The following is a 27,050-nucleotide window of genomic DNA, read 5'->3' as shown; positions in this document are numbered from 1 at the left end:
CAATTACAACAGTACTTTAAATTTCATCATGGTCCATATAAACCAAATAAAAGTTTGACAAAAACCTAAAATAAAGAAAGAGTAAATAAAAGGGCATAGACCATAAGATATGGAGACACACATATAGAACACTGATGTCCTGTTCAAATTTTTCTTGTACAAGACCCCACATAAAAGGGCATAGACCATTAAATTTCCCACAAATGAAAATGCAGAAATGTCATTCTTGGCAAAGACAAAACAATAAAAAAATAAACTAATATACAACAACAACAATGCCTCAATCCCAAACAAGTTGAAGTCAGCTCTATGAATCATCACCGTCCATGTCACACAAATAATAAAAGAAGAAACCAATGTACAACAGCTATTACACCTCAATCCCAAGCAAGCAGTGGGGTCGGCTATATGAATCCTCATTGTCCATATCACTCGAATAATAAAAGAATAAACCAATATAGATGATAAATGTATAGAGGACGGTTAAATATGACTGCATGAGGGGCTTTAAGAGAAACGATGTATTTGTGTATTCATATGTAGCAAAGCAACACGTACGTACTCATACAGGGGCAAATTAAGCTGGATTACGCTGCCTCACTGGATAATAACTCAAGTTCAGCCCACCACAAAGGAGAAAGCCTTGGAACTGCAGCATTTGGTGATACATCAATTGCTTCCCTTAATTTATCAATGGCTTCTTTGATAGTTGGTCTCTTCCTTGGATCTTCTTGAAGGCATTGTTCAATTACTTCACAAATAATCATAAGCTCATTATTCTTGAAAGACTTCAATGATGGATCCACCAGTGAGGCGATATTCTGCTTGTCATGACGAAGATATTGTACCGCCTGAACAAAGCAACGGTATGACGTTTATAAATTGTAAAAGAAGGAAGTTCGACTAATCTACTCTAGCCAGAGGCGAATTCAGGATTTATTGTCAGTGGGCTCAAAACAAGCCTTATTTATACACACACACACATGCAAGCATAAAGTTTTCGGCTATGCTGCTCGGACTCTCGGAAAATGTTGCCGCACTCGTGTAGAATTCGCCAAAATTGCACTACTTTGGGAGGATCCGACACGCACCCACGGCATATTTGAAGAGTCCGAGCAACATAGGTTTTTGGTATATGTACTTATGCTTCAAGATGAAAGCAGTTTTATGTCAGTGGGTTCAAAATGATCCTAATTAATACACACATGCAAGCATAAATTTTTTGGCTATGTTGCTCGAACTTTCTAAAAATGTTGTTGCACCCACATCGGATCCTCCAAAAATGCACTACCTTTTGGAGGATCCGACACGCACACCGCGACAAATTTGAAGAGTCTGAGCAACAGAGGTTTTTGGCATATGTAGTTATTGTTCGAGATGAAAGCAATTTCCTGTCAGTGGGTTCAGAATGAGCCTAATTAATACACACACAAGCATAAAGTTTTTGGCTATGTTGCTCGGTCTCTCAAAAAATGTTGCCACCCATGTCAGATCCTTTAAAAATGGACTATTTTTGGAGGATACGACATGCACTCGGCGGCATTTTTGAAGAGTTCGAGCAACATAGGTTTTTGTCATATGTACTTATGGTTTGAGCCGAAAGCAATTTCGTGTCAGAGGATTTAGAATGAGCCTAATTAATTCACACAAAAAAGCATAAAGTCTTCTTTTGGTATGTACTTATGGATCGAGACGAAAGCGATGGGTTCAAAAGCCGCTCTAGATCTGCCTCTGCCTTTAGCCAAACACAAGAATTGCAGCCTAGGGAGCAGAATACAAAGTTGACATATGAAAATAAGGGGAAATTGGAGATTTACCCAGTTCAGAAGAGACTCTTTTTCGTCTGAATAAGGCGATTTTCCAGAAATTATTTCTATTAAAAGAATCCCAAAGCTATAGACATTAGTTTCCAGATCAGCAAGCGGCGGCAGCACGGAGTTCTCTAAATCATCACTAGAGGACTTCGACTTGTCTGTTAGTTCTGACCAGAAATCAATCTCCGTAATCTGTAAAACAATAAAGTACTTGTTTACTTCGACAAGGTCTAGAAGAGTTCCAAAATCCATATATAGTAGATAAAGTAGGCATTTGGACATTAAAAATAAAAAAAGTAGTAGTGTTTGAAAAAAGTTGAAATCTTAAGAGTGGGAAAAAAAAACACTTGAAAACTGGTCAAAACCAACTTTTTAAACTTGAAACTCATCTTCAAAATCGTTTTTAAAAAATAAGTACAACGTATAACAAAACGTCGCATTGATTTATTTATTTGTTTGAAAAAAAGTGAAATTTGTATGGAAAAATTGGAGCAAAGTTTTTTGATGACTTATTGACGGATACATATCTATGAGAATCTGACCTTAGCAGCATAATCGTCGGTCAAAAATATGGCCTTTGAATTCAAATTGCAATGCGGCACTGGGGGGTTCAATTCGTGCATGTATTGAAGACAATATGCCGTACCCATAACAGTTCTCATCCTCGCAGGCCAGTCAAGATGATCAGCTTCTTCAACTAGAACAGTGGAAAAAAAAATTAGTTCGCATTCTTATTAATACATTAAAACACTGTCATGAATTAATTGCTAGAAAGTTTAATTACCATGAAGATGCTCGAAAAGAGATCCGTTAGGGGCATATTCAAAGACCATCATCCGAGTGAAAGGTTCGTCCTCCTCGCAATATCCAATAAGGTTAACGAAATTCTTGTGGTTCACTCTTGAAAACGTATCGATCTATTCAGGTGAACAAGAAGAGATGTCTATGAGCTCTATAATTGAAAAAAAGTGAAGTGTTAATCTGTGAAAGCAAAGAACTGATTAACCTTCTTCCTGAAGGCTGTTTCCGAGTGCAAAGACCAATCTTTTAAAGAAATTATAGTAGTGGAGATAACGGCAATCTCCACTCCGCTGGACAATGTTCCTTTATATACTATATATGAATCGCCACTTGTAATAATGTTGCTAAAATCCTCACATGCTGTTTCAAGCTCAGACCTGTTCAGTTTTGGAACCCCTACAATGTTTTCACAAGCAAAGTAATTACAATGGAACAAAAAATCACAGATTAAAATGACGGATTTCACATTCCTATGGTTGTCGCTGAAAAGCAAATTTGTGGCAGGAATATAAGCTAGAGAAAGCAAATGGATGAGGAATGACCAGTGACATTTTAGAAGTAAAAGGGGGAGGATTTGGGGACTTAAAGCGTTATTATTGACATCTCAGCCAATTCATTCTCATGGGACTAAATCCTCGTCCTAGAGAAGATATAGTGAAAAAGGGTATATAACAACGCTACACTAAAAATATTAGTCGTCCAATTCCTCATAGGAGGAAAAATAGCAGTGCCTCCCTTTATTCCAATAAAATATTATAAGTATCGAGTAATGGATTAAAAGTTGATCACATTCGACAGAAGGTATAAGTAGCACACTTATAACATAAAATGAGAGAAGATTGCTTGAGATGATTTTGGTCATGTCTTGCGTTGACCTAAAGATGCACCGATTCATAGGTGTGAATATATGGTGACTGAAGGTGTTAAGAGGGGACACCTAAAATCAGATGGAAGGAAGTTTTCTCGAAAGACCTACAATATCTTGGAATCAATACAGACTTAGCTAAAGAAAGGGCATAATGGAAGAAAAAGTCCATATAGGTAATATCTACTACTTGGGAATAGGTTTTGTCTTGTTAATATTATTATTATTCCATCTATGGAAAAGGCTCAAGTATGCCATTGAACTATTGGAAATGGCTCAATTATGTCACTCGTCAATAGTTTGGCTCATTTATGTCATCGCCATTACCAAAATGGCTCATCTATGCCAATTTGGCTCATTTATGCCATCGCCATTACCAAAATGGCTCATCTATGCCATCCTCGTTACCAAAATGGTCATTCATGTCATTTTTCATTAATACCGGTTTTACAATTACAGGTCCACGTTGTTTAATTAAACCAGTCCAATTTCAAATCCCAAATTAATTAAAAAAAAAAAATCCGACCCAAAATAATGAAAAATGGCATGAATGAGAGCCACTTCGGTAACGGCGATGGCATAAATGACCCAAACTATTGACGAGTGGCATAGATGAGTCATTTCCGATAGTTCGATGGCATATTTGAGCCTTTCCGTTCCATTTATTTACATATTTTTAACTTATCTTCACTTGTATCTTTATTTGGTGTTATTATGACATAAGTTGAGCTTAAATGGAATAGTAAGGATTCATATAGCCGATCCCAACTTATTTGGGACTGAGGCGTAGTTGTTGTAAGTATCGAGTAATGGGACCATATCAACTAGCAAAAACTGTTGTTAATGATTCAACTAACATCAGGGGCCGGGACAGAATATTAGCAGTATCACTTTTCGGCAGAATATGATGAAAGTACCTGTAACAAATGCTTTTTGCAGCTGTCCACTCAATCCAGTCTTCCAAGGGCCAATTGTTCTAGCTGCTCTGATTCGGCATATTAAGAACACAGACACAGCAAGAATGAGCAAAAATACTCCGACGCAAATCCCAACTACATACTTCCAAGTATTTTCAGATTTTCCGGCAGGTGGAGATTGACTATTAGTCGGCTGTTTAACAGCAGGTGGCTGTTTAACTGGCTGAGACTCATGAGGTGGAGCTGGAGGTGGGGACAGTAAGTCTGCAGGAGGTGTTGTTCCATCGGAATTTGGCACAGCACGGAATGATCCGCTACTTCTGCTACTTGGCATTTGAATGACGGGTCCCAACGGTCCTTTGATATTGGCAGGAGCAGCAGCAAGGTTACTGGATTGTTCAACCAACTTACGGCGTGCAAACTCCTCTTGGTGTTGTAGAGTGTGGATGATGTGAGGTCTCGATGAACCTGCTAGGCAATGAAGAACTTTTATTAGTAAAAAATTCTTTCGAAATATATGACATGTTTGCTCAGAGAAAATGACAAAAACGGTCCCTTATGTTTGAGGGTAGGTTCAAAATAGTCCCTTAAGTATTGCACTGAACAGTTTTGGTCCTTTAAGGTTGCCAAAAGTTAATGCTTTGAGTCTCCGTCAAATATTTACTGAACTCAATCTCTTAGATTTGACGTAAACTATGGGAAATTTTTTTTAGCAGAAACTCATATTTAGAGGTACAATTTTTGTAGTTTATTCTATTTTTGATTAATTTCTAGAGTCTGATACAACTTTTTGACGTGTAATTTCAATTATTTGTGTTGCATCTTTTAGGATTTGATCGGACTTTTTTGGTGTTTATGGTTAAATCTTTTTTTCCACTGTTTCTATCAAATCTAACAAACATAGATTGTTAAATATTCGACGGGGACTAAAGTGTTTATATTTAACAAACTTAAAGTACCATAACTGTCCAGTGCATACTTAAGGGACTGTTTTGAACCTACCCTCAAACATAAGGGACCATTTTAGTCATTTTTTCTGTTTACTCACTTGGAAGGTCGTCGGTGCAGTCTTTACAGTCATCCACAAAGCCCTTTACAGGGGATGGCCTAATGAAATAGAAAAATGCTTGTTAATGATAAAATTAATTAGACGACACATGCTGTGAGAAACTATTTAATTTACTTACCGTTGGAAGAAACTGAGGTAACGGGAAAGTGTCCCTTTTATTGGTTCGATAAACAAGTTTATCGTCTTGAATGGTCTCATGCTTCCATGCCAGATGCTGCCATAAACATGCATCAAATTATCAGAGAAAGCATGCAAAATATGAAGACATGGTACTAAAACAACTAAAAAGATCCTACCAATGGCGAAATTTTCTTATACAGCGAGTTCCGGCAGCAAAAGCAGAAGTGATATTTTCATCGAATTGAAATTCCGAGACTAAATGAAGCTTCCCAATTTCCAAAGGAACACTCTCTTCAAAGTTATTGTTATGAATCAACCTGAAAAAACGAAGTATGTAAGCACAGTTGATAAGCATTTTGGAATAATAAATGTGTATGCATATGCATAGGGGTGGCAAAATTAGCCCATGAAAACATCACCCCGCCAACCAGATCAAGTTTGGGCGAATTATTCAATTTATTAGCTCAGCCCATTTTAGCCCATCTAAAATTCAGGCTGACATGTCACCCAAATTGACCCATGAGAAACCTTGTCAAAATATTTTGGAAAAGATTTTTTTATTTGATAGGTTATATATAGCCATAAAAAAGAGAAAAATAGTTTATTATGTACTTAAGAAATTACTATAAAAGAACAAACAAAGAAATTAAAACTTGGTAAGAATTGGGTAGGTTGGGATATGACCCGCTTTTTAGCCCATTCTACCCCAACTTGTTTCAGCCCAAGTAACTTTTGGGTGGTTCGTATCATTTTTTTGCGCGGATTGCCCTTCTTTTGGGGTGGTCTTTAAATTTTGCCCCTCATATTTGTGGTCTTTAAATTATGCCCCTCATATTGCTGGTCTTTAATTTTTGCCCTTCGCATTGCAACTCTGAGCGTTCACGCGGAAATCATGAGGTTGTGAGTTCGAACCCCCGCTCAAGCATAAATTAAAAAAAAATTGCAAGGCAAGGTTTGGGTCGCGTGTATGCTGGACCCGGCATATACTTGTTAAGGAATTACCAAATTTATGCCGAACCCAGCATACTCATGCCTTATGGGCAGACTTGGCATAAGTATGTCGGGTCCGACATAACTTTGGTAATTCCTTAACAAGTTTATGCGGTGGGGGCATACTTTTAATGGGCAAACTTTTATGCCGGACCCGGCATAAACTTGTGAAGGAATTACCAAAGTTATGCCGGACCCGGCATACTTATGCCAAGTTTGCCCATAAGGCATAAGTATGCCGGGTCCGGCATAAGTTTGGTAATTCGTTAACAAGTTTATGCCGGTGGGGGCATACTTTTAATGGGCAAACTTTTATGCCGGACCCAGCATAAACTTGTGAAGGAATTACCAAAGTTATGCCGGACCCGGCATACTTATGCCAAGTCTGCCCATAAGGCATAAGTATGCCGGGTCCGGCATAACTTTGGTAATTCCTTCACAAGTGTATGCCGGTGAGGCATAGCGAAATTTAAACTCTGCCTTGCGAATTTTTTTTAAAATTTTGATTGTGTGGGGGTTCGAACCTGGAACGCATGGGGTTTAGCCGAAGGGCAAAATTTAAAGATTTCAAATATGAGGGGCAAAATTTAAAGACCACCCCAAAAGAAGGGCAATTCTGCGAACTCAGCCCATTTTGACCCGTCCAAATTCAGCCCAACCCGCCCATTTTGACACCCGTACACACAACAAAATCATTAATCGTGCATGCAACAAAACATTAACTCTTAAGATTCTTTCTTTTGGTAAAGGAACATTAACTCACAAGATTCTTAGTGATTGCAGGTCTCCTATTGCTGCTGGAATTGGTCCACTCAAATTATTATCCCTCAAGTCAAGCACTTCCAGCATTCCGAGTTTTCCAAATTCTTTAGGAATAGCACCGAAAAAATGGTTTCCTGAGAGCACGCTGTGAAAGCAATCAGACAGAAAGAAGAAATACTGTTAAAGATTCAAACACACTTATGCCAAGAACAATGTAAATACAGAATACAAGATAATGAAAGCTGATTAGTGGAGCCGAAACTTATCCTTCCTCTGCCCTACCTTCCTATTTACTTTACCTATATAACTCTTAGGCTATGTTGCTCAGACTCTCCTAAAATGATATTGCACCCGTGGCCAAAAATGCAGTACTCCCCTCTGTCCCGATTTATGTGAAGGTGGTTGATTGGGCACCGAGCTTAAAAGATTAAAAAAAAAAATTGACTGCGCACAGAATTTAAGAGATAAAAAAAAGACTTTTGAGGCTTGTGGTCTAAAACAAGCCTGAGAAATTTCTGTGGTTATAAATCATTTCATTAAGGGTAAAATGGGAAGTCCAAAATCAAATTATTACTAAATATAGAAAGATGTCATTCTTTTTGTGACTGACTAAAAAGGAAAGAGTGTCCCAATTGAAGTCCAAAATCAAATTATTACTAAATATAAAAAGATGTCATTCTTTTTGTGACTGACTAAAAAGGAAAGTGTCACGTAAATTGGGACAACGGGAGTACTACTTGTGGAGGATCCCGCACACACCTTTCAGCGTTTTTGAAGAGTCCGAGCAACAGAACTCTTAGTTTATTCCTAAACAATTAGTTCCATCTCCATTAAATACTACGCTGAAATAATCTCTTCTCCATAAGTCTAAAATTCACTTGGTCTAGTTATAACATCTTCCCTACCACAACAAATTTCATTTAGAAACATGTCGTTCGTCACTCGAGTTTGATACCCTATTCAGACCGTCCTTGGGCAAATGAATTAGCCGTACCGATTTTTATCTACATTGCTATAGAGTGAGGATGCATGAAGGTTTGGCGGCAATAGTTGGCACATACAATTCTCAGTTTAGGTCCCCTACCACACAGATCAAGCAATCATAGCTCAATCCTTTTAAAAACATAAACTCATTTCCGTTATCAGGGACATAATTATTGCTCATGACATCATATCCATTAACAGATCTACCGTCACATGAAACTAGCCATAAGATAGAAGTTATTTCAACCTTCTATAGACAGTTCAGGTAAAAATCCATTTAAGACTTAATGAGCAAGAGCCTCAAGGAAAAGCATATTAGTACAGCTAAAACTTACAGTGATCTCAAGTGAGTAAGATTCCCAAGCTCTGGAGCCAGAGTTCCTTCCAAAGAACATCCATGGAGATTGCTGAACAAAGTGAGGGAAAAAAAGGATGACTAATTTACGAGATAAGAAGTACTCCTATAAGAATAGTCTAAACATACAATTTCAGTATTTGCACTTCATTTATCATCATTATTACTATTAAAGAACATCCATGGAGATTTCTGAACGAAGTGAAAAAAGAGGACGACTAATTTAACAACACAAGAAGTATCACAAATAATCTAAACATACATTTCAGTATTTGTACTTCGTTTATCATCATTATTACTATTAAATAGAGAAAATCTATTGTCAAAACAATCTAAACTAGAAAACTTGAATTTCCATAACAAGAAGAGACTTACAGCATTTGCACTTTACCATCCACACACTCGACACCGAACCACATGCACGGGTCACAATGATCAGCATTCCAGTTTTCAAGAACTCCATTTGGATCAGAATCCACATTCAATTTGAATCCCAACAATGCCAATCCTGTTTCTCAAATCAACAGTAATCAGCAAAACAAAGAATAAGCCAATAACTTGAATAGACAATAGAAACTACAGAATAGCCCGTGCGCCGGGGAGACCTAAGATACAGCCCAAGTGAGTAAAACCATGAAATATCAAGGTTTATATCCCCGCAAAGACAAAAAACTCTGCTCCCTCTGTCTCAATTAATGTTGGCACACTTTCATTTTTAGTCTGTTCCAAAAAAATAAAAAATAACATCTTTTTGTATTTGGACACAATTTAATTTTTAATATTCTCATTTTACCCTTGATGAGATCATTTATAGTCCCTTGCTTTAGACCACAAGCTTCAAAATTCTTTCTTTCTTAAACTCCGCGCCCAGCAAAACATGACTACATAAAATGGGACCGAGGAAGTAAGTGATTTCGTCTCATATGCCTAAACCTCGATGGGCATAGTAATTGACACCTATGCTTGTTGGAGGTACAGGGTGATAATAAAATGAACCTTTGCCTAACTTAATCCCAAAAGCTAGCTCATGAGGTGAGGATTGTCGAATATCATATGAAGAAGCAAATTAATACATCCCACACCGATGTGGGACACTAACATCTCCGCATGCCCAGAACTCGACATCTAGAGCATGAACAATAACATCAGGCCCAAGTCCTCTGCTGCTCGAACTCTCCAAAAATGTTGCCGCACCCGTGTCTAATCCTCCGAAAATGCATTACTTTTGGAGGATCTCCGCAAGCACCCGTCGACATTTTTGATGATTCCGAGCAACATAGGGACCAAATCGGGTAAACCAAGAACTGAAATAGGCCTAGCTCCAATACCATCATAGTAAAATGAAACTTGGGCCTAACTCAACCCCTAGCTCATGAGGTGAGGATTGTCCAAGACCATATAGAGAAGCAAATTAACCCATCTCACTCTGATACTGGGTATTTAGTGGAACAGTCGAGGTGCAGACAAGCTAGTCCGAACACCACAATCATCCAGAAGTAAAAAAGAAAGAAACTAGTGAATAACCAATGTAGACAAATAGTAACAATACCTTCAGAATTAAGAGAGCAACATTCATGAACATCCAAAAGAAGAATCAAAATGGTGAGAAACAACAACTTGATTCCATAAATGTTCCATCTACTCCTCATTTCTTTTCAACAGCCAGGATTCTGTTGTACAATATCTCACACAAAATCGCCAGCTTTTTGGTACGAAATAACTTCCCGAGCAACGAAAGTCACTCGGACACACGAAAACACATTTGCTTATCTGCACAACTCTATACTAGACAACAAAAAAACCAAAAATATTACAAAAAATAAATAAATATATTAGCCATAATGGGGTCTCTCATTTTTCAAAAATTTATATAATTTAGGCTATATTACCTCTGTTTTCGCCATCATTACATAAACCCGGAGTCCTCAAAATTTCCAAGATTCAATTTTTAGCTGAAAATGCAGACACATAAATAAGAAGAATTAATAAAATTTGATTCTTTTTTCTTTTTGTAAAGCCAGAAAAGGTGATCAAAAGATAACCACATTTTCAAGCAATCAAACAGTAATATTCAAAAACAATATAGAAAATGTTAATAAAAACCAAAAGGGAATAAAGGGTAAAGATAAAATTTACCAGAAAGCTGACAGGGATCAAATTCTTGAAATTTTTCAAAGAAATTTAAGCTGGAAAATAATGGTGAAGCAAATAGAAAATGTGGGATTTCTAAGAATTATAGAATTAAAGTTCCAAAAGAAAATTTTGTTTTTTGAATTATTTAAAATAACAACACGGGATGATAGAATGTACGCAAATCTTATGTCTGCCTCGTGAAATTATTTAAACAAAAGAAAAGAAAACTCAAAAGGGTATTAAGGGTAAAGAAAAAAGATTTAGCAGAAACATCAAATACTTGAAATTTTCAAATAATTTAAGCTGGAAAATGATGCTGAAGCAAATTGAAAATGTGAGACTTTTATGAATTGAAGAATTAATATCCAATAGAAATATTCAAAAATAATTTAGGAAAAGAAAAGAAAAACTCAAAAGGGTATTAAGGGTAAAGATAAAAGATTTACAAGAAAGCTGACAGAAATGAAATTCTTGAAACTTTTCAAAGAATTAAGCTGGAAAATGATGCTGAAACAAATTGAAAATGTGGTTATTTTATGAATTATAGAATTAAAATCCAAAAGAAAATTTGTTTTTTGAATTATTTAAACATCATTACCAATATAATCTCACAGAGTGGACAGAGTGTACGCAAACGTTATCCTGCATGGAAAATTATTTAAACAACAACATAACTAATATAATCTCACAAAGTAGGTATGAAAACCTTACCCCTATTTTTCTAAATAAATGAAAACAAAACTCAAAAGGGCATTAAGAAAAAAGATTTACCAGAAAGCTGACAAAAGATGGAATTCTTGAAATTTTTCAATGAAGATAATTATGGTGAAGCAAATTGAAAATGTGGGTATTTGATGAATTGTAGAATTAAAATTCCAAAAGAAAGATTTGTTTTTGTTTTTTTGAATTATTTTTGTTTTGTTGAGTGATCTTTTTTTTTTTTTTTTTTTCTTGCAGGATGATCTCAGAAGAGGAACCTCTCTTCGACCATCCCTGAGAAAGAGGGTTGAGGAGAAATGAAAAAAAGAAAAAAAAAATGGAAAAACTTTCTCTCTCTTCTTTTCTCTCTCTAAGAAAAAAAATGTGTTTTTTTTTTCTGTGTAACACTACAGCCATCATTGTGTCTGACACGTTTATGACACGGTTTTACAGGTTAAATTTATGCATTATCCCCTTGTTAGGTTAAAATTTAGATTATGTTTGAAGTTTTATTTTTAAAGTGTATGCAAATACTTTGTTTTTGAGGCGGAAAATATTAGATTATCATCTAGCGTTCAGGAGAGGAGGTAGAAGCCCATATACGAGTGCGCGACTGAATCCAATAAGTTTTTCTTAAACAGTACATTTACGTTGAGAAGTTCGTTAAATATGTAAACATATTAAATTTAGAACTCAATTATTTATCACTTGAAGTCGTGGTTGTAAAATTCAGAATTTATTAAGTTGAAATCTTGTTTCGACTCTACTTACGTCTATAAAAATTTAGAATAATCTAATAATTTTCTCATAAGATTTTTAATTTACTCAATCTTGTTTCGACTCTACTTACGTCTATAAAAATTTAGAATAATCTAATAATTTTCTCATAAGATTTTTAATTTACTCAAAATAGTTTTTAAAAACGATCTAAAAGATTCATAAATTACGTCAAGAAAATAACAAAGGGCCAATTTTTGTTACTTTTTTTTACGTACGTTTGACTAAGATCGTGCTCACTGTCTTTGTCCTTGCGTGCGTGCCTTTTGACAGCAAAGTGCAAACTGTACTTGTTCAAGAATAAAAGACAGTATACAAATTTGCAGTCACCATCGAAGAATAAAATAAGATGATTTGAACGTTTTTATGGTTGTGTTAGAGAAATACTCGTCTGTCATTGATACTTTTTCTTTATTAGCCTGTTATTCAAAGGGATGATCATTTCTATATTTTGGTCGTTTCGTTGCTAGTCAAAATAGTCCCGGGATTACAATCCCGGGACTAATTTATCCCATCAATTGGTATTATTTTATACCATCTGAAAGATGGTATAAAATAATCCCAGTATAAGTGGGTTAAGAAGGTATAAATTGAGTTATTCCAGCACTAATTTTTATACCACGTTTGGTACAAGGTATAAAATAATCCCGGAATAAATTTATACCTTATACCAAACGTGATATAAAAATTAGTACTGGCATAACCCATTTTATACCTCAAACCAAACGACCACTTAGAGTTTAGAAATCAAATGACCACGGTACAGGGGACTTGGCACGATATACTCACGAGTTATGGCATAGCACGATAGCTTTCCCGTTATTTTTTCTGTTATCAGTACACTCACTGGGTAACGGATTTGGTCTGTTAGTTACGTACGAGTTTACGAAAATCCAGTAGTTTTTGCTCATACCAATGTATATGTATTAATATATTTCCCAATATTCATTGACATTTACAAGTATTTGATTGTGAACCCAATTATTATTGTATAATAACTTAAAATTATTATAGGAACTCAAACTTCAAATCCAGATTTGCCCCTACCTGACCTTCTTGGGCTTGTTTGGTTTATTGTTGGACGAATGGATTTTCTAATTTAAGGTGTTTGGCTTGGAATTTTAGTTTTAAAGATTTGAGGAATCGAAGACTAGTGAAAATGAAGACTAACAACTTGTTTGGATGGATGGTTGTTACGTATCGTTTCATAATGTATCATATTGTATTAATTGTATTGTATTGTTTTGATGAATATAACTTTTAAATGTCATTTTTCGTCATTTCATTATGTCAGGTGTAAAAAAATGAATTTTGTGTCTAACACAACCCTCAAGAGCTAGGTTCGCCCAAGACCAAATACTCACCCACAACCGATGTGGGAGAATCAATAATCCCATACGCGCAATACTGGACATCTAGAGCCATGGATAATATAAGATGGGGCCCAACATCGGGTAAACAATGAATTAGGATAAACCTGGCTATGATATCATGTTCAAGTATGTGACAATCTCATCTAAAAGTTTAAACGGTTAGAAAAAACACACTTTTACTATTTAATTATATTCTCAACATCAGGTATGAAGAATAAGCTAACAATATTACAAAAAAGAGAGTAAGAATAATAATAGACAGTAGAAATAAATATTTTTAAAATTAATATTCATATTATAAACAAGACAACTAGCAGCGTGGTAGCCTTGCACTTATCTCTTTAGGTATAAAATATGTAAAACCACATAATTGGGATGAACTGATGAAGTCTCAAAAGTCATCAAGGTTCTTTTCAGGCAACCACAAAAGCACTAGATGAACCTTCAAAATGCTTAACTGAACCAAAAAGAGCCTTTGCAGCACCAAAGTGTCTGATTCTGTATACACCTGAAGCAGCTGATTCCGGTATTCTCCACTCGATCTTCGCCTCACTTCGAGTGCTGAGTTTAGCCGGTCTCGACCATATAAACCGAAGGCTAAAATCGTCATCATCATAAGCGGGAACCCAATTGTCCTTTCCTTGAAGAATCTCGACAAGGGCAAATGTACCCTCGGTCATGAGATCATTTCTCGGGCATGCTGAATGGAAAGAAACCGAGACAAGGTCACCCTTCTTGAACGTGGAACTTTGAGGAACGTCTGTGATTAAGTCCCCGAATTTGGAACCGAGTGGGGTGGCATCCATTATGACAGGTGGCAACAAGCTTATCTGCTTTTCGAGCATATCGGGGGGCTGAGGGCCCGCTTGCAAGGTCTTTCCTGTGATAAGAGCAGTTGCTAGTTTCTTGAACTGTTGGATGTAAGCGCTAAGCGTATGCGGACCATAGAGTGTAGAGGCACCCTAAAAGAATTTCACCAAAAGTAATTTAAGATCATAGTAGAGCAACTTATTACACATTTGAAAATGCTCCAAGAGACAACTAATTGACATTAACATGACAAAAGAGATTTAAGTTTTCAGACAAGCAGAAAAACAAAGTTTGGGAATTGCTAACAAAGCAAATTAATAGTTAACCGGGGGGGGGGGGGGGGGGGGGTGTTGGATAAGCTAGCAGCAGAGTGATTGCAACTAAAAAGACGAACCAGGATTTTAATTTGTAAAACATTAAGGTGTAGTTAGAGGAGTGTACCATATAATTTAGCTCTTAGGTTGAGATGAGAATCATAGACTTTCTATTGCCCACACAAGAGAATTCATTTTCCTTATATTTAACCTCATTGTAGTTGATACCATTTAAGTCGGTCTTTATTGTCACACACTATCTTGGGAGAACTAGATACTTGTAATAGAATAACTGTCTTTAGAACCTTACCCTTTCTTTCTGTTTCCTGATTCTGGAAATTGGATCAAAAAGAGGGATGTACAATGAGTATAAAGGACTTCTCGGCACATTTATATTATAACTAATGCACTATATTTTCTAATTAACTGACCTCATATCTCTGTATCTGGTACTCCTCAAAGGTGGTTATATATTGTGAATATGTATTAGTCAACCCAGCTATCACAACATGAATATTGCTATCGAACTCCTTGGTACCCCCACTCGTAAGCACCATCTTCACGGCATCTCGCAGACGTCTACCCGCCATGGTAGTGAATTCTATTGTGAACAAAACAGGAAGATTTATGTAAAGTGTAAGAAGAAGACATCTCAGAATCTACCACTGCATTAAAAATCACTAGAAATAAAAGAGATCATAAGTCTTGATTGATACCTCCAGGTACACTGAGAATGACCAGCTGCCCTATTCTTAGAATCTGAAGAGGAAGTATTGAAGGCTGCCAAAAAGAAAAGACAAAGGAATCAATCATTGAACATTATAAACAGGAAATCTTGTTGAATGCTTCTAAGTATGCAATTAGATTAGGCTTTTACATGTTGAAGCCACAAAAACCAGGTATGACAAGAATTTGGCCAGAAAAATGAATCATATGACAAGAATTTGGCCAGCATTTGGTTAAAGTACAACAACAACAACATGGCCAGTGTGATCTTATCAGTGGGGTCTGGAGACAGCAGGTTGTACGCAGACCTTACCCCTACCTTGTGAGAGGTAGAGAGGCTGTTTCCGGTTGACGTGCATAAGGTTAAAGTACATCATAGGGTTAAAGTGAGATGAAAAATAGTAAAGCTTGATAACAAAACCTATGGATTTAAAGGTGTAGAGGCTTACTTGTCAACTGGTATAGTGGTAGAATAATAATCAAATTTCTAACTTTTGCCCTCAAATTTTGAAATGAGAACACTAGATTAAGCAACATTGTGTTATATTGTGCCAAAGTATTTTAACACATTTGAGATTCCGAATATCGCAATAGGAAACTCTTCTTAACAAAAAGATAGTATTCCTTTTAGCCTGATATCACAAGTACACAAGCATTCTACCGATAGAAACTTGAGGAAGAAGAACACATAATCATTTGTTGCTAGAGATCCTCTCCGTGTGGAAATATTTTAGATGTGACAGAGCAAGAAAGCTATTTACCGCCCAATCATAAGGCAGCTTCATTTCACCAGTATCGAGCAAAATGGGCTTGGGAAGTTGACACTTTTTTTGTTCTTCGCCTGGTGTTTTAAGCAAGTTTCGCACCAACCTCCAAAAAGCATTTCCCTGAAGATTTTTCCAGTAAGATGAGCAAACATAAAATCACTTCATTCACTCTGATTGATATTGGTCAAATAAACAAGAGAGTTCTTTTTAATAGGGAATTAATATCATTTTTGGTCCCTCAGTTATTGATAAATTCTGATTTAGTCCTCATGATATCGAACTAAGCACATTAAACCTTCAAATTAATTGAATTGTGCACTTCTGATCCCTTTACTTGTGAATATTCACAAATTTATCATAATTATTAGTCGTTCTATTACATAATTACTCATGTGTTATGTTAAGTTTGTATTGGTACCCTATATTTGATGGTCATGTAGTAGTAGTACTATATAAATAGTCAAATATAACATATTTACCACATGAAGGGACCAGAAACACATGTTTTAACTAATTGAAAGTTAAATATGTTGAGTCATATATCACAAGGACCAAAAGCAAAATTTACCAATAACCTAGGAACCAAAAGTACTATTATCCCTTTTTAATACCTGGTCATCTCCTTGCTTAAAATCAAATGCTCCAGGTCCATCAGTTGTACCAGCAGCAAATGCAAACCCCATTGCAGCAGGACAGGTTTTAACCGTTTCAGTACTACCGCCCTCTTTTGGAACTGTAACCTCAAGTTTGGAGAAGTCCACATAGGTGTGACGAGAGTCAACTTTGCCTTTTACTTGCTCTGTTGCTTTATCGAAAAGCTCCACGGCTTTTTTAAATTGTCTCTCTCCAATGATGCGTGTACTCTCAAATTCATCTGGATATCTGTCACCAAGCAAAGGATGATGTTATGAATCAAACTACCCAAATTCATTTCTCCAAATAGTACTCACAAAGATGGAAATGTGCCTAAACCAAAGTAATAGACTATAATGTGTACCCTGGTCCTCGACCATAACATAGCTCGTTCTTTCCACCGCATGTACTATGATTGAAGTCACAAGGAAGCCCTGTGTCTGTGCAGAACGCACCGAGCACATTGGGACTGACATCACCACAGTTGGTTTGACAAAAAGCAGAAACAAATCTCGGCCTATCAGCCAACCTTAAAGCACTTCTGACACGTCTGGCCACGCTCATCAACCTGGTGACTGGCTTACCTGGAGAAGACTGGAAAGAAGCAGCAAGTTCTAGTAGCTCATGATCTGCATTTAGTTACAATCTGATTAACAAGTGTCTTTCGTTATGAAACAATTGTTTTTCTCAACTTTCAGCAAGCAATATATTACTATTATCCTCTGAGCTTTCTCTTATTTTCATTATATTCTGTTTTTCCCAAACAGAAAGTGAAAGGTCCAGAGAAGAACTCTAGCGATTAGAAATTGGAACATGTGGCCATATTTGACTAATATTTTATGAAGAATAGCTCATGTCAAACAAGTCAAAAGTTAATGTTAAATCATATAATAAATAGGTTTTAAAGAAAAACAAATCCAATTCATCGATCTAGGTACAATCTACTATTAACAAACAACCAGCACTTTGGCTCGACTGAGATAATTAGTAATATGGAAAAGGAGAAAATCACTTACGCTTTCCACGTACAGTTGGTATGATGTTTGAGACTCTTCGGGGAAGTTCTCTCGCTTTAGATATATTAAGGTGTGGTGTTCCAGTATTTTTCTGATCGAACCAGTCTTCCATAAACCGTGCAGCAGCTCCTTTGTTGTCCCCACTAATCAAAGAGTTAGTTCGACTCATAGAAGTTCCATGAGTTGCAAACCAATTAAAGCTGCCTACTGGACCCCATTCATCATCAACAAACTTTAAAAGGGTCATTTCTTTGTCAACATTGTACTTATATTTACTACGTTCTCCAGCAGGGTTATTCAAATAAGCACTAGGGCTACGACTCACGCCAGCATCCAGTAGCTCCCCTGTTGATGACAACCAAAACTCAGTTAGTCTGATGCTAAGATGAACTTGTTAATTACCCAAGACCAAAGTTCCTTCTGTCGAATATATAGTTTTTTTTTTCTTATTTACTGTAACTAGAAAAGAGCACAAGCAGAAGCAGAGACACCAGTATTTGAGCAATTTACTCAAATGCAAGCAACAACATTCAAAAAAGCTGATTTGGTGATACTAGTAACAAAAATAACAATAATATAGAAATAAATAAACCCCAGATGAAAAAGATCAAAGCAAAAGACTAAAAATTGGGGAGCAAATTCAAGCAGGTAACTAGTAAGTTCCCCCAAAATATTTTCTCTGAGAGCAGTTAGCAATACCGTTATATAAGGCCATAAACAGAACGTAGTAAGCAACTAATAGCCTGTTTGGCCAAGCTTCTAAAATCAGCTTATTTTGAAAAGAAAGTGCTTTTCAAAAAAGTACTTTTGGTGAAAAAAAGTTGATGTTTGGCTAATTAATTTGAAAAGTAATATTGGTGAAAAACAGTGAAAAGCACTTTTGAGCAGCAATTAGTGTTAGACCAAGCTTTTGAAAAGTGCATCTAAGTGTATTTTCTTAAAAGTGTTTTTCAGAAAAGTTGGAGCAACTTTTTCCAGCTTCTCAAAAACAGCTTCTCAAAAACAGCTTCTGCTTCTACTCAGAAGCACTTTCTCTTCTCCTAAAGCTTGGCCAAACACCTCAACTTTGAAAAAAAAAGACACTTTTAGCCTTGGAGAAGCTTGGCCAAACAGGCTATACAAGAGGACAGGCACCAACCATCGGAGAAAAAAAAAAAGACACATAATGAACAATTGTAAAGATCTAACAGGACAGCTGGACATAGAGGAAAACTAAAGATTGCAATCCTTTGTATCATTGTCAAGCAAAAGATACAGAAGATATCATCAGCCTCCTACCTTTATTAACAAATATTGATCCAGGTCGGAGGTTTTCATGAGCTTGTATGATACTTTGCTCGATCCCATTAACTACAGCATCAAATGATTGACGGACAAAACCAAGAGATGTTACGATATAAGTAACGTATTGTAGATAACCACCAGGGCCAGCATGGGTGTGAATCCCACTAATAGCAACATTTTGTTCTGTGTAAAGATCCCCATACCTGGAAAAGCAGCAGTTAACGCAAAATTTAGCTTATTACACCATCAAGCATGAACCTAAATCTAGTTAACATAACAAGAAGGTTTTGCATCTTATCATACTTGAGTCCTTGACAGATTCATTTGGAAATAAGAGGGTGTTTGGCTAAGTTTATAAGCTGATCAAACCTATCACTAAGTTTATAAGCTGATCAAACCTATCTTATAAGCACTTTTTAGCCTATCTACGTGTTTGGAGTTTGGTAAACGCCAAAGTGCTTATAATTTAAATCAGCCAAAAGTCATAAGTTGATCATCCCCAACTTATGGTTTTTCAGCTTATAAGCACTTTTGGTTTGACCAAGTATTTTACTATATTATCTTTTAAAAGTTTTTCTAATTTTTTTCCCAAAACAAAATTCCTAGCTTCCTCTTCACTTTGTATCCATCATTCCTCCTTTTTTTTTTTTTACAAGGATACTTTTAAATTTATATTTTTTTGGGGGGCAAAAATTCTAAGGGTATTTTAGTCATTCTAACAAAAGAACAGCTTATCAACACTTTTTTTACCAAACACATCAATTGCTTATTAGCAGTTTCAACACTTCTTTTCAAATATGTAACTGCTTATTTATGAAATTAGTTTCAGCACTTACAGTTTATCAGCTATTTACAATCAGCGAACAAAAAGGGGCTCTAAATAAACCATATTAAGGAGAGTAGGAGTACCTAGCCTTCAATCTCTCAAGAACTTTGATGGTTACAAGCTGCGAGGCCATGCAAGCATCAAGGTTCACAAAAGCAACTCGCTTCCCCTGAGGTTCAGCCACAATGAACGTACGAGCTCGCAATCTGAAGTGAAGGCCCGATGCAATCTGTTCCATGTTAGCATATCCCATCATGTTTACATCAGCAGCCGGCCCAGTTATATCATAGCTTCCAAGCCCGATTAAGTAATCGGAAGCTTCAACTCCTCCTTTGCCATTCCCTTGTGATACTAATAACAGCAACAGAGCCAACCAAATCATCCCTATAGAACTCCCAACCTCACCTTTGAGACAAACAGATAATAATCCCATCAAGTTATCAACGAGGCGCTGTCTTGCAGCTTAATCAGTTGAACACATCCTCCTATATAGAAAAGGAATTACAAACAAAATTTTAAAGACTCAAACTTTAGATACTAATTGCAGCTACTAAAGATATATATAAGCTCAACAAATAAGAAATCCTCTAACATCAACAAAAATAACCAGAACTTTCACTAAGCAGTTTCTAGCCTTAAGCTAACCCCAATCAATCCACCTTTTAGTATGAACAGGTAACTAGGTGGATAAAAAACCCAAAAATATAAACCCTAAGTTAAACGTGAGCTTAAAAGTTACCGAATCGCGAAAAGAACCTGAGTAAGAGGTGCATAAAAAATTACAAACAAAGTTTCAAAGATTCAAAATTTAAATACTAATTGCAGCTAAAGATCTATGTCAGCTCAACGAATGGGAAATCCTCCAAGTAGGGGCAGCCACAGTGGTAATTTCGGGTCCTGCAGAACCAAATAACTTCGGTTCAAACCCTGTATTTGTGTTTAAAAAAAAATACATTTAATATGTACAAATAATCTATCCAAAACCAATAACTAAATGAATTGCAACCAAAATTTTAAAGATTTGAACTTTAAATACTAATTGCAGCTATATCAGCTCAACAAATAGGAAATCCTCTAAAATCAACAAAATAAGCAAATTTTTACGCTAAGCAGTTTCTAGCTTTAACTAACCCCAACCCATTAGCGAAAACAAGTAGATAGGAAGATAAGAAATAAAAAATAAAAAATAAATAAAAAACATAAACCCTAAGTTAAAGGTAAGCTAAAAAAGTTACCAAATTAGAAAAGAACTTGAGTAAGAGGTACATAAAATTGTGCTAAACAATTATACTTGAATCAACTAGTCCTCGACAATGAGATATATACAAAAATCTTAAAGATTCAAACTTTAAATACTAATTGCAGCTAATGATCTATATTGGGAAATTCTCGAAACGGAGACAGAGCTACAGGTTCAAACAAATCCAGTAACTTTTCCTTAGATTCTGTATTTGTATTAGGAAATTCATTAAATGAGTATAAACAAATCTGTTAGTGATGAACAAGTAGATAGGAAGATTAAAAAAAAAACCAAAACATTCAATATTTCAAGTTTTCAACACATGAATAAGCAAAATTTTACCAAGAAAATTGTAAAGAATCAAACTTTAAATATTAACTGCAGCAGAGTGGAGCAACCAAATAACCTCTACTCAGATCCTGTATCTATAGTAGGTAATCCATTAAATATGTGTATATAAATTTAACTGCGAACCAAATAACTAAAATGAACTACGAATTCGATAGCAAATCGAAACCCATAAAAATGAATTGCAATCAAACTTCTAAAGATTTAAAAAAAAAAAAAAATGACAAGGTAAAATAGAAGTAACACTTTAAAGATTCAAACTTTAAATACAAATAGCAGCTATGGGTTCCATGACAAATTATGAATCCATAAACTTCAAAGATAAGCAAAAATAATCAAAACTTTACACTAAGCAGTTAGCTATGAACAAGTAGTTAGGAAGATTATCTTTACCCAAAAAAAAAAAAATATTAAAGATTCAAACTTTAAATAAATCCATTAAATATGTATAAATATTTAATTGCGAATCCAATAACTAAAATGAGCTATAAATTCAATGCCAATTCAGAATCCATAAAACAAATTGCAATCAAAATTTTAAAGATTCAAACTTTAAATACCAAGTATTTTAAAAGATTAAAACTTTAAATACTAAGTATTTTAAAGAATTCAAACTTTAAAGGTGAATAAGTAATTATTAGGAAGATAAAAACTCAAAAAACATAAACCCTAAATTAAAGGTGAGCTAAAAAAGTTACTAAATTTGGAAAAAATAACCTGAGTAAAATTGTGCTAATAATAGTAATTCTTGTTGAATCAACTACTCCTCAATAATGAAATACAACCAAAATTTTAAAGATTCAAACTTTACATACTTAATTGAACATAAAGATTGAAGCCATCATATTAAAATTCTGGATTTACCTTAAAAACCTCAAAAACATAAACCCCAAATTAAAGGTGAGCTAAAAAAGTTACTAAATTTGGAAAAAATAACCTGAGTAAAATTGTGCTAATAATAGTAATTCTTGATTTCTTGTTGAATCAACTACCCCTCAATAATGAAATATATAAAACCAATTTTAAAACAAAAAAACAAATCAGTAAGGTATGTTGCGGCGGAGTGAAGTATCAACTTACAAATTATTACAATACGAAGCTTCATTTTTCCTGCTTACGTGTGAAAAATACATTCACTTCAACTTGTCCTTTTGTCTAATTTTAATTTAACACTGAGTTTTAAGAAATTAAAAAAATACTTTTAAATTTTATATTTTTAAATTAAAGATACGTTGAATGCCATTTTAAACATGTCCAAGTTGGAAGTTAAAATTAAAAAAAAAAAAGTAAAACAAATAAATTGAAATCGACCAACCACACTTAGGCCCCATTTGTCCATAGATACAAAAAAGAAATCACTTTTTTTGAAATTTTAGAGTTAGAGTTGTGTTTGGCTATAGTTTTTGATGAAATGTAATTGTAAAAAAGTGGAAAAAAAATTAAAAAAAAAATTTGAGTTTTTGGTATTCCGAAATACAACTTCAAATTGTATTCGGAACTTTCATGGCCAAACGCTAATTCTGAAAAAAGTGAAAAAAAAATTAAGAAAAAAATGAATAATTTTTATGGCCAAACGGCACCTTAAACACTACACTTCCTTAATTGGGACCCATATCTACATTTGCTAGTGGGACCCACCTCTGAAATGTTGTTAGAAATTTTGCTACTACAATTTTATCTTGAACAATATGGCAAAGGATTGGAAATATCAGTATTAATAATTCTCAAAATAGTAAAAGTAAAAGGATCAGTGTTATTATAAGTGAGTTTTGGAATATGCAATTTTTCAAATCTGTGACTTTTAAGGAATTATTAATAGTGGCTGTGAATTGGATAAGGATTTTGGGGAAGAAGACGATTGTTTTAAGTTTTAACAATTCAATATCACTTAATGTTTTTAATCTTTTTTGGTATAATTGTCAAATCAAGAATGAAGTATTACATTTTTTTTTTTTGAGTTTTCTATTTGAAGTATAGATGTTTTTATATTTTTTATCTAGACTATCACCAACTATTTTATAGAAACATAACTCTATTAGCATTTGATAGTGGGTAATGTACACTCTCTTTTTTTTGTTTAAAAATAGTATCAAATGATACCCCACACGGATAATTAAAGGAACTAATTAGAAATTATTATTTAAAAAAAAAAGAGATAATAATAAAAAACGTTTTGATAAATAATTGGTTTAGTTTAGTAGGAAATGCAAACACTTAATAGTTTAGGTGTGTTTTGATAAATAGTTAGTGATAATTCATGCATGAAACACAAACACCTGATAGTTTAGGTAAAAAACTCATAAAAAGATTCTACTTGATCATGTGTGTATTTTACTATTATCTTTTTATCTTTTTAATTGAGTAGACACAAAATTTAAGAAATTAAAAAATATATATATAATTTAAATTAAAGAAGCATGTAGTTATTTAAATCATGTGATCTTATTTGTCAGTAAAATATTGAAATTGGATAACTTACTAAGGCCCCGTTTGTCCATAGATACCAAAAAAAAAATCACTTTTTTTTGGAATTTTGAAGTTGGAGTAGGAGTTGGAGTTGTGTTTGACCATAGTTTTTAAAATTGTAATTTTTGGTAAAACGTAGTTGTAAAAAAGTGAAAAAAAATTTTAAAAAAAAAGTTTTTAGAGTTTTTGATATTCCGGAAATTGTATTCGAAATTTTCATAACAAATGCTAATTCTGAAAAAAAGTGAAAAAAAAAATCAGAAAAAAAGTGAATAATTTTTATGGCCAAACGGGGGCTAAATGTAGAAAGAAAAGCGGACAAACTAAAACCAAAAGCAAGACAACTAAATTGGCAGGGAGGAATAGATACTTTACAAAAACGATGTTTCCGATTGGTAATTCAACACCACACTTCCTTAATTGAGGGTGGTGGGACCCACGTATGCAAATATTGGTGACGTGTTTTATTGAAACCTGTCGTATGCTCAATGTTCTAGAAAATTTTACAATTTTGTCAATAAAAAATGGAAATCTCACTAATTGTACATCGTTGGACTTTAGAAGTTTTAAGAATTTTTTTATGGTTGCCGTGAATGTGGGGTTTTTGGATGGAAATTTTGGGGAGGAAGATGATGGTGCTTTTATTAAATGTATCACGTGTATTACATCAGTGTTTTTAATTATTATTTTTTTATCTTTTTCAATTTACTCACAATACCTTTTTCTTTTAGTTAATTTATTAAGTTAATGGTCAAAAACACATACTCAAACTACCCGTTGTTTTTAACACATAAATGGTAATAATTCAGCTATAAAAAAGATAACTAATAGTTATAGTGCAAAACTCGCGAAAAAATAATAGTTACCGTTATGACGTAAAAAAACTTATCACAACCTTCGTCTTAGTTGATGTAAAAATATTTGATCAAGAATGAAATTTGAGCAAAAATTATAATCTGAAGTAAGTCTGAAAATTTTTGTACCTATAAATCATTTTATTAAGAATAAAAAATAATAATAATAAATTGTTATTAAAAATAGAAAATATATTATTTTTAAAACTAACTAAAAAAGAATATTTGGGACAGATAGTAGATGCTATAGTATCACTATAGCACAGTGGTACATGTATTAGCAGACCAACCAGCCTCACAAGTCACAAGGCTATGATAGGGCCAGTACAAAACATGGGATTGTGGGGAGATCTATTACTTCTCCCGAATTGGAGGTATGGGATATTAAATTCTAAAGGATGACTAAAGTGTGGTGGTCCTTTTATATTGATACCCTTTTAATTGTATGGTAATTGTCTAACACTCTAACTCATCTTTATTGTTGTATTTTTCTTTTTAAATATGTTCTGAATTGTTTTACTTGAGCTGAGAGTCTTTTGGAAACAGTTTTTCTGTCTTCACTAGGCAGGGATAAAGTCTACGTACACATCACTCTTCTCAGGCCCACTTATGAGATTATACTGGGTATGTTATTGTTATTTAGAATTTTTACTGGTTATAGCTTCTTATAAGACATATTTAATGATAATAACTACCATTTTATTTATTTATATTTAGTAACTAATTTACTTTTTTTATTTACCATCTATAACTACATCAGTAAATTACAGTTATTGGTAAATATACACAGTTAAATACACTCAGTAACTGACCGTATTAGACGCTACCATATTCCCATATCCCAAGTTTAACGGATACATCATTATTCAACTTGATTTCTCTCTCATTCTTCATTAATTTTCACCGTTTGTTTCTCCATTACCTCCTTCACGATCAACATTAGCAAAAGATTCTTCCGTGATTTTTGGGGAATGTATATTTCTTTAGATTTTTTCTTGCTCTAATAGTGTATTTTCATATTTTAGTCTTTTTCTTTCCACCAAATTCAAGTCAATTGAATTATTAAATTGCTAGGGTTTCAAGCAAGTGGAAGTTAAATGCTTATACATTAATGGTAGACGGAACAAAATCAAACATGGTTACTCGAGGTACACATTCTACTCTTCAAAATTTTGGTTATCCTTCTTTTGATTTGGGGATTTCTCAACAACAACATGATGTTGTTGCAGGTTCGGCTAAGAGAATCATTGCTGAAAGAAGGACAAAAAATAAGCATGATCCTTCCCACATGAAAAGGCCTAAAAAACCGGTAGTCACAAAATCAACAAAGAAAATAGATACCGGAAAAGAGATGAAGAGGAAAAAAGTCGTACAACATGAAGCTGGAGAAGAGGAAGAGTTTGACCCAGCGATGAAGCAGGTATTTTTGAACTTCCGAATATTTTTGATGTATGTTATGTATTGATGTATGATCTGTAATGATGTATGTTATGTATTGATGAATGTATTTGATATATGTTATGTATTGATGAAGAGTGTTATTTTTTTCGTATTTTTTGAATGTATGTTATGTATTTAGAAAATTGAGGAACTGAGAATCATATTTTTTTTCTGTGTATCTTATGTTATGTATTTGGAAAATTGGAAAATTGATGAACTGGGAATCACATATTTGGAAATTTGCTGAGTATTTGAAAAGGTTGTTGAACTGAGAATCATGTATTTGAATTTGAAAAATTGAAGAACCTGGAACCATCTTCAATGTATGTGGTGTATTTAGAAAATTGATGAATTGAGAACCACATATTATTGGAATTTTACTGTGTATCTGAAAAGGGTGATGAACTGAGAATCATATATTTTTTAATGTACACATGGTTATTTCATTATTTGTGTACATATTTGTTGTAGTTATGTATGGTTCACTCTAATTTTCTTCATCAGTTTCATATGATATTCGTATACATATATTTGTTGTGTCTTCTTTTTAATTAACTACTTGTATTTATACAGGATGTTAAATTCTTTGTCCAATATCCTCCCAGTCATGCAATACAATATGCTTCTTACATGAACCCGAAAGTTAAAAAATAATTGAAGGACAAGC

At 34.3% G+C, this 27,050-nt stretch overlaps 2 protein-coding genes across 11 annotated transcripts; both read right to left on the bottom strand.

Moving 5' to 3' along the window:
• Positions 1 to 148: 148 nt before the first annotated feature.
• On the bottom strand, positions 149 to 11,926 carry LOC132617793 (protein MALE DISCOVERER 2-like). Of its 5 annotated transcripts, none has more exons than XM_060332869.1 (16): positions 11,582 to 11,926; positions 11,409 to 11,452; positions 10,567 to 10,629; positions 10,227 to 10,462; positions 9,053 to 9,185; positions 8,658 to 8,729; positions 7,340 to 7,483; positions 5,763 to 5,903; positions 5,585 to 5,680; positions 5,446 to 5,504; positions 4,398 to 4,865; positions 2,821 to 3,011; positions 2,599 to 2,731; positions 2,357 to 2,511; positions 1,818 to 2,006; positions 149 to 851 (listed from the first exon to the last, which is right to left on the bottom strand). In XM_060332869.1, the coding sequence occupies exons 4-16, from the start codon at positions 10,324 to 10,326 to the stop codon at positions 588 to 590; spliced, it is 2,145 nt and encodes a 714-aa protein (XP_060188852.1). In that variant the 5' UTR covers positions 10,327 to 10,462; positions 10,567 to 10,629; positions 11,409 to 11,452; positions 11,582 to 11,926; the 3' UTR covers positions 149 to 587. The 5 variants fall into 5 exon arrangements, with proteins under 5 accessions (XP_060188852.1, XP_060188850.1, XP_060188854.1 ...); XM_060332867.1 differs by having other exon boundaries at positions 10,227 to 10,457; XM_060332871.1 differs by lacking the exon at positions 11,409 to 11,452.
• A 1,877-nt stretch (positions 11,927 to 13,803) lies between these two features.
• On the bottom strand, positions 13,804 to 22,841 carry LOC132618587 (neutral ceramidase 2-like). Of its 6 annotated transcripts, none has more exons than XM_060333616.1 (10): positions 22,704 to 22,841; positions 20,119 to 20,520; positions 19,204 to 19,412; positions 17,926 to 18,270; positions 17,274 to 17,538; positions 16,888 to 17,158; positions 16,271 to 16,396; positions 15,500 to 15,563; positions 15,215 to 15,384; positions 13,804 to 14,621 (listed from the first exon to the last, which is right to left on the bottom strand). In XM_060333616.1, the coding sequence occupies exons 2-10, from the start codon at positions 20,466 to 20,468 to the stop codon at positions 14,073 to 14,075; spliced, it is 2,349 nt and encodes a 782-aa protein (XP_060189599.1). In that variant the 5' UTR covers positions 20,469 to 20,520; positions 22,704 to 22,841; the 3' UTR covers positions 13,804 to 14,072. The 6 variants fall into 6 exon arrangements, with proteins under 6 accessions (XP_060189599.1, XP_060189598.1, XP_060189600.1 ...); XM_060333615.1 differs by lacking the exon at positions 22,704 to 22,841 and adding an exon at positions 22,561 to 22,697; XM_060333617.1 differs by lacking the exon at positions 22,704 to 22,841 and adding an exon at positions 22,488 to 22,613.
• Between the last annotated feature and the right edge of the window lie 4,209 nt (positions 22,842 to 27,050).

This window comes from Lycium barbarum, chromosome 11, assembly GCF_019175385.1.
Source record: "Lycium barbarum isolate Lr01 chromosome 11, ASM1917538v2, whole genome shotgun sequence".
Lineage (NCBI taxonomy): Eukaryota > Viridiplantae > Streptophyta > Magnoliopsida > Solanales > Solanaceae > Lycium > Lycium barbarum.
This window is presented reverse-complemented; position numbering and strand designations above follow the sequence as displayed.